A 12891-nucleotide genomic window follows, 5' to 3' on the forward strand; every position below is an offset into this window, starting at 1 on the left:
ATAAAAATAAATAAAGTAGAGATGGCTGGAGTGTGTGAAAGAGGACATGTGTGTAAAGGGAGTGGAGGATGTATTGACGAGTACCTAATAGAGACGAATGGAAAAGATTGACATATTTTTCCGACCCCACTTATGTGGGATAAGGAGATGACGAACTGAAATGAAAAAAATAGGTATAGATCCCGGCATTACAAATGAAAAACAAAAATGTTAGACGCGTGCTCTGTGTTTGCTCGGTACATTAAAAATCTATACTTATCTATACCTACAATATTTATAAAGAGAAAATATTTCATTATTTGATGTTATAAGTTTGTTTGCATAGCATAGGCTCCAAAAGTACTGAACCGATTTGAAAAATTCTTTCGCTTTCCTGTTTGACAGCCTCTGTGGCGCAGTGGAGTTATAAGATGAAGGTACTAGATTCGATCCCCGGCTAGGCCGATTGAGATTTCGGCTGCGGTTGTGGCTACCACCCTACCGGCAAAGACATACCGCGAAGCGATTTAGCGTTCCAGTACGATGTCATGTAGAAACCATAAAGGGTGTGGATTTTCATTATATTCCTAGTTAGCCCGCTTCCATCTTAGATTGCATCATCACTTACCATCACGTGAGATTGTAGTCAAGGGCTAACTTTTAAAGAATTAAAAAAGTCTCGGGAACTACTGGGCCGATTTGGAAAATTCTTTCTCTGTTAGAAAGCCCATATATGGAAGAAGGCTATAGGTTATATATTATCCCGCTAAGTCCAATAAGAGCAGATCACCAATGAAGAATGTTTCGAAATCGGGGGAGATTTTCCTATTGAGAGCTTACGCTGTGCTGTGTGCGCTGCGTAAACGGCTAAAGTTTCGCAAAAGTTCCCGCAGGATTTGTAAAAAACTGAAATCCACGCGGACAAAGTCACGGTCATCCGCTAGTTCTTTAATATATTTTAATTAAAGTTTAAGCAGTAGTAAGTAAGAGAGAGTTTATTGTAATATATATTCTATCTCTCACAGTTTCCAAAGAAATTATCTACGATAAATTAGTTTTTTTATGAGTAAGTACTTAGTAGCATTTTATATTTCCATCAATAAAAGCCAAAAAGAAAGCCATATCATACGAGAACGTTTACCAAGGTTTGATGCATGTGCATAATAAGAAGCCCTAGAGATAAAGTCATTATAGGGCCGAGTATGATACCGGCTTGACTGACGGCCAATGGGAGGCCCAAGGTCCCTGCGCCAAACATTATCCTCATCAGGTTGAAATAGGCCATCCAAAGTCTGCAACAATTGTTATATTTAAATAATATATTTATAAACAAACATCATATATACATATAGGTATTGTTAGGAGTAATCATTGGATTTACAGAACCGATTTTGAAAATTTACCAATAGAAAGTCACATTAATTGTGAACGTCATAGGCTTTATTTTATTCCCGTATTCCCACGAGAACGGGAATTAAGGGAGTAAAACCACGTAGCGGTTGCGAGTGTCTGTCACAATGTTTATGGATTTGAAATACTTGAATGTTGCTTTTTTCTAACGTGAATGTGTTATGTGCAAAGACCTTATCTATACTTATAATAAATCTGTAGAGAGGTCAATTCTGTACATGAAATATATTTCCAAATTAACTACCAGGGGGTGATTAGTGATCGATACTGATGCCAAAAATGCAATCAGTAAAATTTTTGTCTGTCTGTCTGTCTGTCTGTCTGTCTGTCTGTCTGTCTGTCTGTCTGTCTGTCTGTCTGTCTGTATGTTCTTTATAGAAACAAAAACTACTAGACGGATTTTAATGAAACTTGGTACAAATATTCTACATACTCCTGGGCAGGTTATAGTATACTTTTCATTACGCTACGATCAATAGGAGCAGAGCAGTGAAGAGAAATGTTGAGAAAACGGGAGAAGTTACTCAATTTTTTAAGCTTCCGTCGCGTGTACAGCCTTAATGGTTAAAGCTACATGGAAATCATGTATCACGGAAATGTTCTCCTTAAAATTATCTATAAAAACACAACAGCATATATATGTCTATCTTTTATGGTTGACTTACAATAACACGTGTAACTCCCGATAGCTTAGCAGTTCGGAGCTTTCTAATTACATTTGTCTACTCTTATGTTTATAACACTCAGCACTCATCCCTAACTAAAAAAGTTAACATTATTACCTATTCAATAAAAAAAGAATCATAAAAATCGGTAAAGAAACACCAAAGTTATACAAGAAATACGCTAAGCCATCGCGCGTGAATACTAATTCATGCTTTAAGGATTATTTTTGTGTAACGGTTGCCGCGCTCGATGCGACTCGCGGGGGGGGGGGGGGGGGGGGATGGAGGGAGTAAATAAATAAGTGCAGCCTTAATGAGTAGGGTAGGGGTAGGGTAGGGGTAGGGTAGGGGTAGGGTAGGGGTAGGGTAGGAGTAGGGTAGGGTAGGGGTAGGGTAGGGTAGGGGTAGGGTAGGGGTAGGGTTAGGATAGGGTAGGGTAGGATAGGGGTAGTAGAAAGTTTACAACGACTTTCACGCGGACGAAGTCGCGGGCGTCCGCTAGTACTTATTAAGTATAAGTAAGGTCTTTGGTTATGTGTAATCTACTATATAAAAATAAGTCGGGTTTTCCTTCCTGACGCTATAACTCCAGAACGCACGAACCTATTTCCACGGTTTTGCATTCGTTGGAAAGGTCTCGGGCTCCGTGAGGTTTATAGCAAAGAAAATTCAGGAAAAATTTCAACATAGGGTAGGGGTAGGGTAGGGGTAGGATAGAGGTAGTTGAAAGAGTCACGCGGACGAAGTCGCGGGCGTCCGCTAGTATATTTTAAGAATTTAGATGAATATTAAGTTCTTTTACTTGATTGGCTGCGCAGGTTCTCTGTGCTCTGTAGGATCATATTCACCCAAAGGTGGTATTTCAGGAGGTAGGCGAGCATATCTAACGTCGACAATAGAGTCACGGTTGTATGCATGAAATGAAATACCAGAAGTTGCTTCGAAGGCAGCCCTGATTTAAAGTTTTCAATTATTAATGTAATAATTCTAATTATTTTTACGATTACCTAGCTTTTTGAAACATTGAAAATTATGACAAAATACAAAAATAAATAAATAATTACGAGTTCTTACATTCAAAATCAAAATTTAAAACGTTCGCCAAAGAGTTAGACTGGACATCATAGATGATACATTATATATTGAGCTGGACATTATTATCTATGGTATGAATGATGTTATAGGTCGTATAGGTATAGTGTATTATCTATGGAGAGGGATGTGGATACGCAGTGGTTATGTGGTTTTACTCTTTGGTAGATATATTAATTTACTCTTTGTAGATTCCACAGATCATTAAAATATAATGGAAAAGTATAGTGTATCATCTATGGTGGATACTATATAATCTGTGTTTATATCACAGATTAATGATAAAAGTCATGATTAAGTGAATGTCAATATCCTTTGACTGAAAACACTGAAAACGGCACTTTATCAGTGCTATCTACTCCGTTCACGGCAACGGTATTACGAATCTTTATAAGAACTTAAAATCAAAATTCATTATGTCTGGATCTCAGACGAATTATATAATTACTTTATGGTCTAGATCAGTTGACATGTGGAGCAATAAACCAACAACAAACCAAGTAGAATCTGTATTTTTGTGTCTTATGTCAAGTTGTCATAAATGACAGCTGCCTTAAAACCTCAATTTGACGTCTGTGCGTAAAACTAAAACCAGCGACGGCAAATCAAGGCGGAATTATTGTATTTTTGTAAAACACTCATATGTGCAATTATTATTCAACTCTGAATACTTTCGGCAAGTATGATGTCAACCACAGAAGGAGAACTGGATGTCGAGGTGTCCCATGAACTAGAAGATGGCGAGGTGAGGCCGTTAAGTTTGACACTACATCACTGTTATAACTCTTCCATAAAAGTGATTTTAATCAAATATTGCATTACTAGCGTTTATCAACTGTTCAGTAACTAAATAATGCGCATATCTGGATATTGTATATTGTTAACAGTGGTTTTTCTACCCCAGAAAACAGTCGATTAAAGTGCAATGACTTTGTTACAGTTAGAGGATTCCGACGTAGAAGAGGGCACGTACATCCCGCTCACGCGTCCAGAAACCTTTAACCCGCCGTCGCTAGTGAACATGCAAATACAGGACGAGCAGAGTGACGAAGACACTGGGTTGGAGTCGTCGGGCTCGGAGTCGGATGACGACTTTCGTAGACGCCCGAAGCGCACTAAATTGAGACCGAAACGCCCGCAACCATCTGCGCAGCCAGACAAGAAAGAAAAATATAATGTTTGGTGTAAAGCGTTACAGGTAAGAGAAACTCCTCTCTAAAATTTTCCCTATTTTGGCTTGAAAATACTATGAAAATTGTATGTACATTATACATTTGTTCAAAACTGGCAAAAGTATGTAACAATGTTGTTTTTTTCTCCTAAATTTGTATGTGAGTATTTGTTGATATAGTACACAAAAATATAATATAATTGTATACAAATACTATGTCTTCGTTGTTGTAAACATTTTGCAATTGATGGTAGTAAATGTTGTTTTCCAGGAGGAACTGCTTACTGAAGATATGGTAAGCTGTGATGTAACAAAGAAAGGTAGATATGGTGTTGAATCTTATGACTACACTATTAAGTATAGGCTAGACGATAACTATGTTTCTAAGAAAATATTTACAAATAATCATGAATACAAACAAAATAAAACAAACAAGAGGAGTTATTCGGACAGATCTAACAACAAGTTCAGGCAAGGTAAAAAGATCAATAGCGAACATCCTCCTGATGAAAAGCAAAGACCAAGAAACTTACTGGATCTCGCAGTGACTTCAGACCAACCGCCAGAGCTGGTGGCACAAGATATAGCTGAAAAGTTGCGTGAGGATAAGACGGAATTACTTGGTAAGTATAGTAATGTGTGTGGTTTTACAGCCCTGTACCCCAGGGAGAGCATGTTAAACCATTAGTTGTTGTTGCTGTAGCGCAGGGTTATTATTGCACCAGGGTGCTCTGTGAGCTAGAGACGCCTCTACTCATTGCAGGGCCAGGTCAGATCTGAAGCCTAAACCCACCACAGTTTTGATACTAGTTAACTGTCTGTGGTTAATCAAGTTTAACATTTTAAGAATTTAAATTTTTTTCAGCACCCATCATATAATATACATTTTATTGACTTTTATCAAAGTCAATTGATTTTTTAATATTTTTCAAAGTCATGGGGGTTGTTGCACAATTAAATAAAATACTCAAAACAGTCTTTAAGTTTAAGCAAAAACCAAAGTGACAAAATTAGCATTTATTGTAATTGGTGAAATTTCATATTAGATATATTTTTCATTGCTTATTCCCCCATTTTATTTGACGAATAGCCACTCCTAACATCTGCCCAGATATACTGGGCCTTAGGGTTAATCCACCACTGACTTTAGCTTTTTTTACAGTGCATGTAAATCAAAATGAATAATATTTTATTTTTTAATTTTTGCTAAATATTAATGCACTCTGCTTCTATTGACTGTAGTGTGATATTACAAACTGAATCTATATAACTTCTCTAGATAAATGGATGAACAGAAAAACATAATTTAAATAATTTAGATTCAATGTCCCGAGATTAGTGCTGTCAACCAAATAAACAAACTCTTCATTTTTATTTAACTAACTAGCGGACCTGGTCAAGCTTCATTTTGACTCATGTGCACTTACTCCAACCCTACCCCTACCTTACCCCTACCCTTCTACCCTACCCAACTCTATCCCTACCATACCTAGATAGGCAGGTAGGGGTAGCCCTACCCTAAGAAAAACCTACCCCTCTTATTAAGTATTATTACAAACCATTTGTATGGGAGTATAGAAAAGTGTTGATTTTAGACTTTTTTTTATATTTGTAATTCTTTTATAACAAAGCAAAAATCATCCAATTTCGTATAGTCAATCGAAAGTTATGAGCGCACATACATTTCTAAGATCCATATATATATATATAGATAAATGGTTTCTTGTTTTGTCCCTAATTTTTTTATTTAGTTACTCAAAAACTGGATTTAGTAAGTTCACAGAGAGTAATTAAATGATAAGTGTTTTATGTTCACTTGAAATTTAATACATAGAATGTTTAGTATTTAATAAAATATCTGATAATAAAACAATTAATACATTTATGTTGTATTTATTTTCAGCTAGGATAGTACAAGTAACTGGAACAAATAAAGCTATGGCAATTTATAAGGAAACCCAGAGAATTGAAAATGATGGTGGAATGCTTGTTATGGTAATTTTTTAATCATTTATGGCTCTTATGCTACATTTTATTGAATTTAGAATTTACTACTTTATTAAGTCAGTTCTCGCAGTAAACTGTTTTCAATTAATAATAATATATTGATTGCAAAATTATGCATGGTAATATTATTTTGTCTTGGGTTTAAATTAGACATGCAATAGTTAACATAAAATTTAACCATTTGCGTTGTTACTTGTTATCTCCTGTAAATCCATCATCACATCATCGGAGAGCCATATACCTTTTCTTTGGACTTCCAAAAACCACAGTACTAAGCCACCTGCATACTTTAGTAACCATCTATGTAAAGTCAATATTGATCAATTTTGTTATTCAATAATTTCAGAATGGTACTCGCCGACGCACGTCAGGCGGTATATTTTTCTTCTTACTGAAACGCGACGACGAAGTGTCGCAAGTTATGATCAATGATATATTCAATGAGGATCGTCTGAACAATCGCAAGATAAAGAAGACTCGTACAAAGAACCGACAGAAAGTCATGGAACAATTAAAACAGAGCCTCACAGGTAATTCTACCAATCACACTAATATTATAAAGTTTGTATGTATGTTTGTTACTCTTTCATGCTGCAACACCTGAACTGATTTGGCTGATATTTGGATAGAGACATGCTATACTGTGATGGATCTATGAAAACTGAAGTTGCAGGCTTCTTCTAGTAATGTATTATATAAAAGTACCTGTGTTTGGGTGTTTAGCTTAACATATTTGAATGAAGTTTCACACATTATGTGTTAATTCAGGATGTTACACACATTTACATCATTACATAGAAGTAGGACAAATTAATCATTTATATAGATTTATTTGTCCTACTTCTATAAGTGGTCTTTTATTTATTTATTTTATTAAACAACTTTAATGCATATACAAAAATATTGTGTAACTATGTTATGATATATCCTTAAGAGGTTCAATAGCTCAACGGTAAGAGCGGTCGGATTCATCACCGAGGGGTGGTTTTTTGATCCCCGCCCCATTCATCATTTACTCTATTATCTATACCCACTCCTAATACAGTCTTTCCAGACTAGTTCGAGGGGAATGAGAATATTGGTCATATTAAAAAAAAATATGGCAAATATTCTTTTTTTACAAAAAAAAATCAGAAATATATGTATAACAGATTCAGAGCTGCCTTCGCTATTGTCGCGGAGTGAGGCGACAGTCCAGTCCGAGCACGGCTCCAACCCGCCGCCGTCACCGGCGACCGACGCGCGCGACTGCTCCAGCGACACTGACGCGCAGTCGCATACGGAGCTGCCCCCCTCCCCGCCGCGCCCGCACTCCCCTCTCCCCGACCGAACGGAAACGCGCGACGTGCAAAACTACGATGATGACGATTTCTTAGAAGTCATGAACAATGAAGATATGGACCTTTTCTGAATACATGCGAGTTATCCTTGGTGCTGTGTGCCTATTAATTTTAGAGAACAGTGATAATATTAGATCCTGTGTGTCTGAGTTTTCTTATGCTCTGTGGATGATGTTTTTTGATGTGACAACGTCTTAAAATTCGATGGAGCCGGCTGCACACTCGAAAAAAGATGACGTCATGCGTCGTTCCCTCGCTCTAGGGTTGCCAACTTTTTTTTAAGTGTTAAGGCAGAAAAACGGTCTATGTTTAAACAAGTTTCTTTGTATCATACTTCACTAGCGTTGCTAAATGAGAAAGTAGATTATCTTAAATGCAGAAGTCTATTGTAATAATTACATAAACAAACAACTTTTCTCATTTTTCTTTGTCTTTATTATACATTTTTAAGTGATTTTGTTATAAATGTGTCACTACATTATTATTTTTTCATTATGTTATAGTTATAGGCTTCTTATATCATATAAACTTTTTATTAGTATTCAATTGCTTATACTAAACCAACTATCAAAGTACTTTTTTAAGAACATGACTTGATCACATGAGATACAAGCTCACATTTAGTTCTTGGTTCAGACAGCAGCAAATTTTCTTGTAATTTAAACCTATTTGTAAAGCAACAAAAACTATAATAAGTGTTCCTACATGGCTTTTAGTAAGCAGTAATGTAAATTACTGCTCTGTGTATTTATTTCTCTTTTCAAACTGGTTCTACTGTAATTATGATATATAATAGATAAACATGTCAATTTACTAAAACATGCCAAATTACTTTGTTTTGTTACAAAAGGATTTCATCCTATCCCAGACATCCTAACAAGTTAGCCCGCTTCCATCTTAGATCAAAATCATCTAACTCAACTTGTAGAAAAAAAATTAAAAAAAACTTTCAGAATCCTCTATGGTTTGCCTGAACATTCATGCAGAATGGTGTAAATCTAAGGGATTACCACATTTGTACAATACAAATAAGTTGTCATTTATCCAGTTTGTAGACACAAAACAAGGTAAAACACTTGTAAAAGTTCTGTAATGGTGTAACATTTACTTTCAGTGGAACCTAAAGCCTGAGCTATTAATATTCCACAGCATGCATTCCTTGCATCAAAACGTGTGGCTGTGATTTTTTTATTACTATTTAAAAGGCTTACAAATCTTTTAAATAGTGTTCATTCTTTAATAAAAATGAATCAATAAAAACACAAACCAGATAAACCACTACATAGTGGTTTATCTGGTGAGATCAGTGGTTAAACTATCACAGTGGACTGGCAAAATGCCACAGACCCCTTGATGGGGCCTTATACCCAAAAGGCTGTGAGCTTGGAAGTAATCGAACATTAAAAAAAATTCAAGTGACATTTTTCTGGTGTCCCACAAGCCTCAGATAGTGTAGTTAGCCTGCAGTTTTTACCGTTTAACCAATCAATGTAAAGCCAAGCAGATATGTATTTAAATCATCCACCTCTTATAATAAAAGGACGCACAATCATGTAGAAATATTTATAAATTGGCCAATTTTGCTTTGACAGTTTTAGAATTATTGGTAAAGACCTTTAAATATAGTCCAATATTTAATAAAATCCCAAATTCAGAGCAAATTTAAACTTAAGGATTGAGTTTAAGGTTGAATTTGCAAATGCAACTACTTGAATTGAGTGTCAAGAAGTTGTATTTGGTACTCATTGAGCGGGGACGTTTTTGGTCGCTGATTGTGCTGATTGTCCACTTTTTAATAAGAGATTGATGATATACATACATATTTAATAATGTTATGTTATGTTGCTATGACAGAAACTAATTAGGTGTTGCTCATTTGTATAGTATAGGTGATAAAATAGTGATTTGGAAACAATCTCATTGTATATTATTAACCTGTTCCTACAATTGCCCAATGCCTCAGCATTATCATTATCAGCTGATGATGGACATCCACTGCTGGACATTTTTTTAAAACTTCTAAACAGTATAGTTTTGATCTGCTAAAACTAAATTTTTTACATCATCCATGAGGTAGAAGTCAGGGAAGGCTTGGCCTGGTATCATTAAAAATTGGCTGATGATGATGAATGTACACGTAATATTACCATCTCAGACTAATTACATAAGGACCTGCTTTGCTAAACTTGAACCCTCTGTCAAAGTATAAGATCAACGATCTAAAGTGTTTATAAAAACTGTCTCTAGATACCATGTTTCATGATTGTAATCGTTTTCGTCATGTGTATCAAAACTGTGAAAGATAGTGTAGCAGAACCTATAAACAGTGATAGCAACACCATACTAATCCACTGGCTGCTCAGCTCACTATACCAGACTATCTTAATACTTGAAAAGGTAAAGAAACTTGGAGCTGGATAAATATTTGTTGGTGTTAACTATTTTCGATGTGTGAGTTTACTTCACCTTCTCGAAAAAAAATTACAGTTATTTTTTTTCAATTTGGGTGTGATAGTTGTCCTTATATTAGTCTGAGATTACCATAATTGAACAGGTAATACCACCATGTAGCCTATTTCCAATGACAAACTACAAATAAAATGTTACTTTGCCAAACCTTTTTGTGAATTTTGATACTTCAGTATCAAAAAGATATTGCCTAGTGCAATTGCATAGACCAACTTTTTTTTTCTTTCCGTGGTGACTATGCCCAGAAAAAGTTCCCTCAACCCCCTTGCATTAAAAATGGAAAGAATCTTCCTGGTGGTAATCTAAATATATGTATAATTAAGCATCTCAGATTATTGATGTTGCTAATGCTAAATTATGTGGTTCATTTTGAACCTTTACAATGTATCAAATTCAAATTTAATTTATTTCAATTAGGCTTAGTTTACAAGCACTTTTGAAAAGTCATGTTATGTTATGATTTAATGGTAGTAATTAAAGTCGAAAATTTAAAATTAATGTTACAAGAGTTCCAAACGGCGCCTCGGTCCGAGAAGAGCTTACAATAAACTCAGCCAAGGTTTATTTCATCATGGTATCTAGCCATTCTCAATTGAACTGGTCTGATCCAAGTATTGTTTGTCCAGACCAGGTAGCTTGGAATATTATAGAGGCCATCACTTATGTGTGTTCTCGAAACCTATGCTGTATTATAATAGCTATAGAAAGTAGACAATAATAGTACTGCAAATTTTTCAGTTTTAATATTAAGTACACATATTTATTTGGTCAGTTATCTATGGGGCTGTAGACTGTAGTTACTTTTATTTTTAACTAAGACATTATTATCTTAGTTGTGTGAATAAGAACTTGTACTATTCTCTGAAACTATTATAGAACAGTTTAATAAAGATTTATAAAAAAATAAATTTTGCTTTATAATTACATGAAATTTTGAAGATCTAATTAATTAATTATCATCATAGTATCCCTTCTTGAATACCTACTTCTAGGAAAGCCCATTCTAACAATGACAGAAAAATATGTAGATGTTATGCCCACAATGCTTCAAAAATTACAACCATGTGGAATAATAAACAAAACACATTAGTGAGTTATCACAGATCTATAATAAATAAACAAATAAAAGAAAAGTACACAATTATTACATTATTATTTATAAAAAACTTAAATTGGTGGGATTTAAGAAGAGTGCCCTAAAATACTATTTCTCTGTTCTTACATAAAATAACTTGTGCTCCTACATCTAAAATTATAATTTAAAACTATTAATGAGATATTACAAAAAATAAATTGTTTTAAATATACACATTCACAGATTTGAATGCCATATATGCTTCAATTTTATTTTAGCCTACTTCAGAAGTGTATGCATTAGTTAAATAATATACAACATAAAAACGATTTTTATTTTTTAACTAAGAATAACTAATGAAGAATTGGTGACATCATACAAGATCATTTGATGAAAATACTTGTATTTCAGAAGCCAGAACTCCTCATAATACCTACATGATTTTTTTTGGCATGGAATAGTTTTAATTTTCTGATGTTTTTTATTGAAGTTAATTTAATTTTACTTTTCAATATGTAATTCTTATGGAAAGTCCAGCATCTGAAATGGAAAATAAATAAGATAATTACATTAAAATTTCCTACAAAAGGCTTATACTTGATTATTGTTTGAACAAATTTTAAAATTCTGAAAGTTCATTCTCAAGCTTTTCTTAATATTATAGTTTATGAGTACTGTCATTTTACTGGCTAGGAAAATAGAATTATTAAAAAAACTATGTCATTAAATACTTAAACTGAATAATTAAAAACAAATGTTACCAGTTGTGGAAGACATTTTTCAACATGCTCAAAGTCAACTTTGCAGTAACCTTCTTGCAATGCATGACTTGAAGCCCTCAGACATGTCTCAGTGACAAGACACTTGGCCACCTCAACCACTAGTGTCAGGGCATCATTGTCCAACTTTGTTTTATTATCTTGAAATGACCCATGTAACAGTTGTTTTATAACATCCTGGTTGAACAGAAAATATTCTTTAAAATACCAATTACTTAAAAAAATTGTGTTTTAACAACTATTTACTTAATTATTTAACAAATAACACTTCATTAACAATTGTATTAAGCCATAACAGCAATAAAGTAAATAATTTTTAACAAGATTTGTTGTTAAGGTGAGACAGAGATGTTTTTCTACATAACAAACAACATTTAGTGAATAGTGTCAGCCTAAGAAAACAATATACTTTATGTGATTTTAATAGTATGGCACAACTTATTAATGTTTTAGTGCTGTAGTAAATACCTACTTAAATTAGCCACTCCTGCGCTGGTCCCCAGCTGTTTTTATGTAGCGGCATGTTTTTCTTTTGGAAAAATATCTCTATAATGTAGTAACTCAAGGTTGGTGATATATGTGTATATAAGCTCCCGACTGACTTTTCGGTCATAGTGGCTAATCTCATGGTGAGATTGAAGAACGAGCGCTTGGCTTACCTGTTTTATAGAACATTTAACTTCAGATGGAACGGACGCAGGATCTATATTATCATCATCCACTTCAAAGCTGTGGCGAGCCATATTTACTTACTTTGAAGGTATTATACCTAAAGATAAATGCTTAAAATTATTTTTATTTAAAGTGTTCACTAGTAGTGTTAGCAATACATTAATAACAATCAATAACAATAAAAATAAATTGTAACAAAAAATCAATGTGAAGCAAGGAACATATTTACTCA

General features: G+C 34.2%; 2 protein-coding genes across 2 annotated transcripts; one reads left to right on the forward strand and one right to left on the reverse strand.

The window, feature by feature from the left end:
* Positions 1–3688: 3688 nt before the first annotated feature.
* On the forward strand, positions 3689–11041 carry LOC112046742 (phosphorylated adapter RNA export protein). The gene is made up of 6 exons (XM_024083508.2): positions 3689–3891; positions 4087–4344; positions 4589–4940; positions 6221–6312; positions 6671–6854; positions 7476–11041. Exons 1-6 carry the CDS (start codon positions 3829–3831, stop codon positions 7733–7735), a joined length of 1209 nt encoding a protein of 402 aa, XP_023939276.1. The 5' UTR covers positions 3689–3828; the 3' UTR covers positions 7736–11041.
* A 182-nt stretch (positions 11042–11223) lies between these two features.
* LOC112046736 (centromere protein X) lies at positions 11224–12863 on the reverse strand. The gene is made up of 3 exons (XM_024083501.2): positions 12647–12863; positions 11970–12164; positions 11224–11748 (listed from the first exon to the last, which is right to left on the reverse strand). The coding sequence occupies exons 1-3, from the start codon at positions 12728–12730 to the stop codon at positions 11731–11733; spliced, it is 297 nt and encodes a 98-aa protein (XP_023939269.1). The 5' UTR covers positions 12731–12863; the 3' UTR covers positions 11224–11730.
* Positions 12864–12891: the final 28 nt, after the last annotated feature.

Source organism: Bicyclus anynana, chromosome 20 (assembly GCF_947172395.1).
Source record: "Bicyclus anynana chromosome 20, ilBicAnyn1.1, whole genome shotgun sequence".
NCBI lineage: Eukaryota > Metazoa > Arthropoda > Insecta > Lepidoptera > Nymphalidae > Bicyclus > Bicyclus anynana.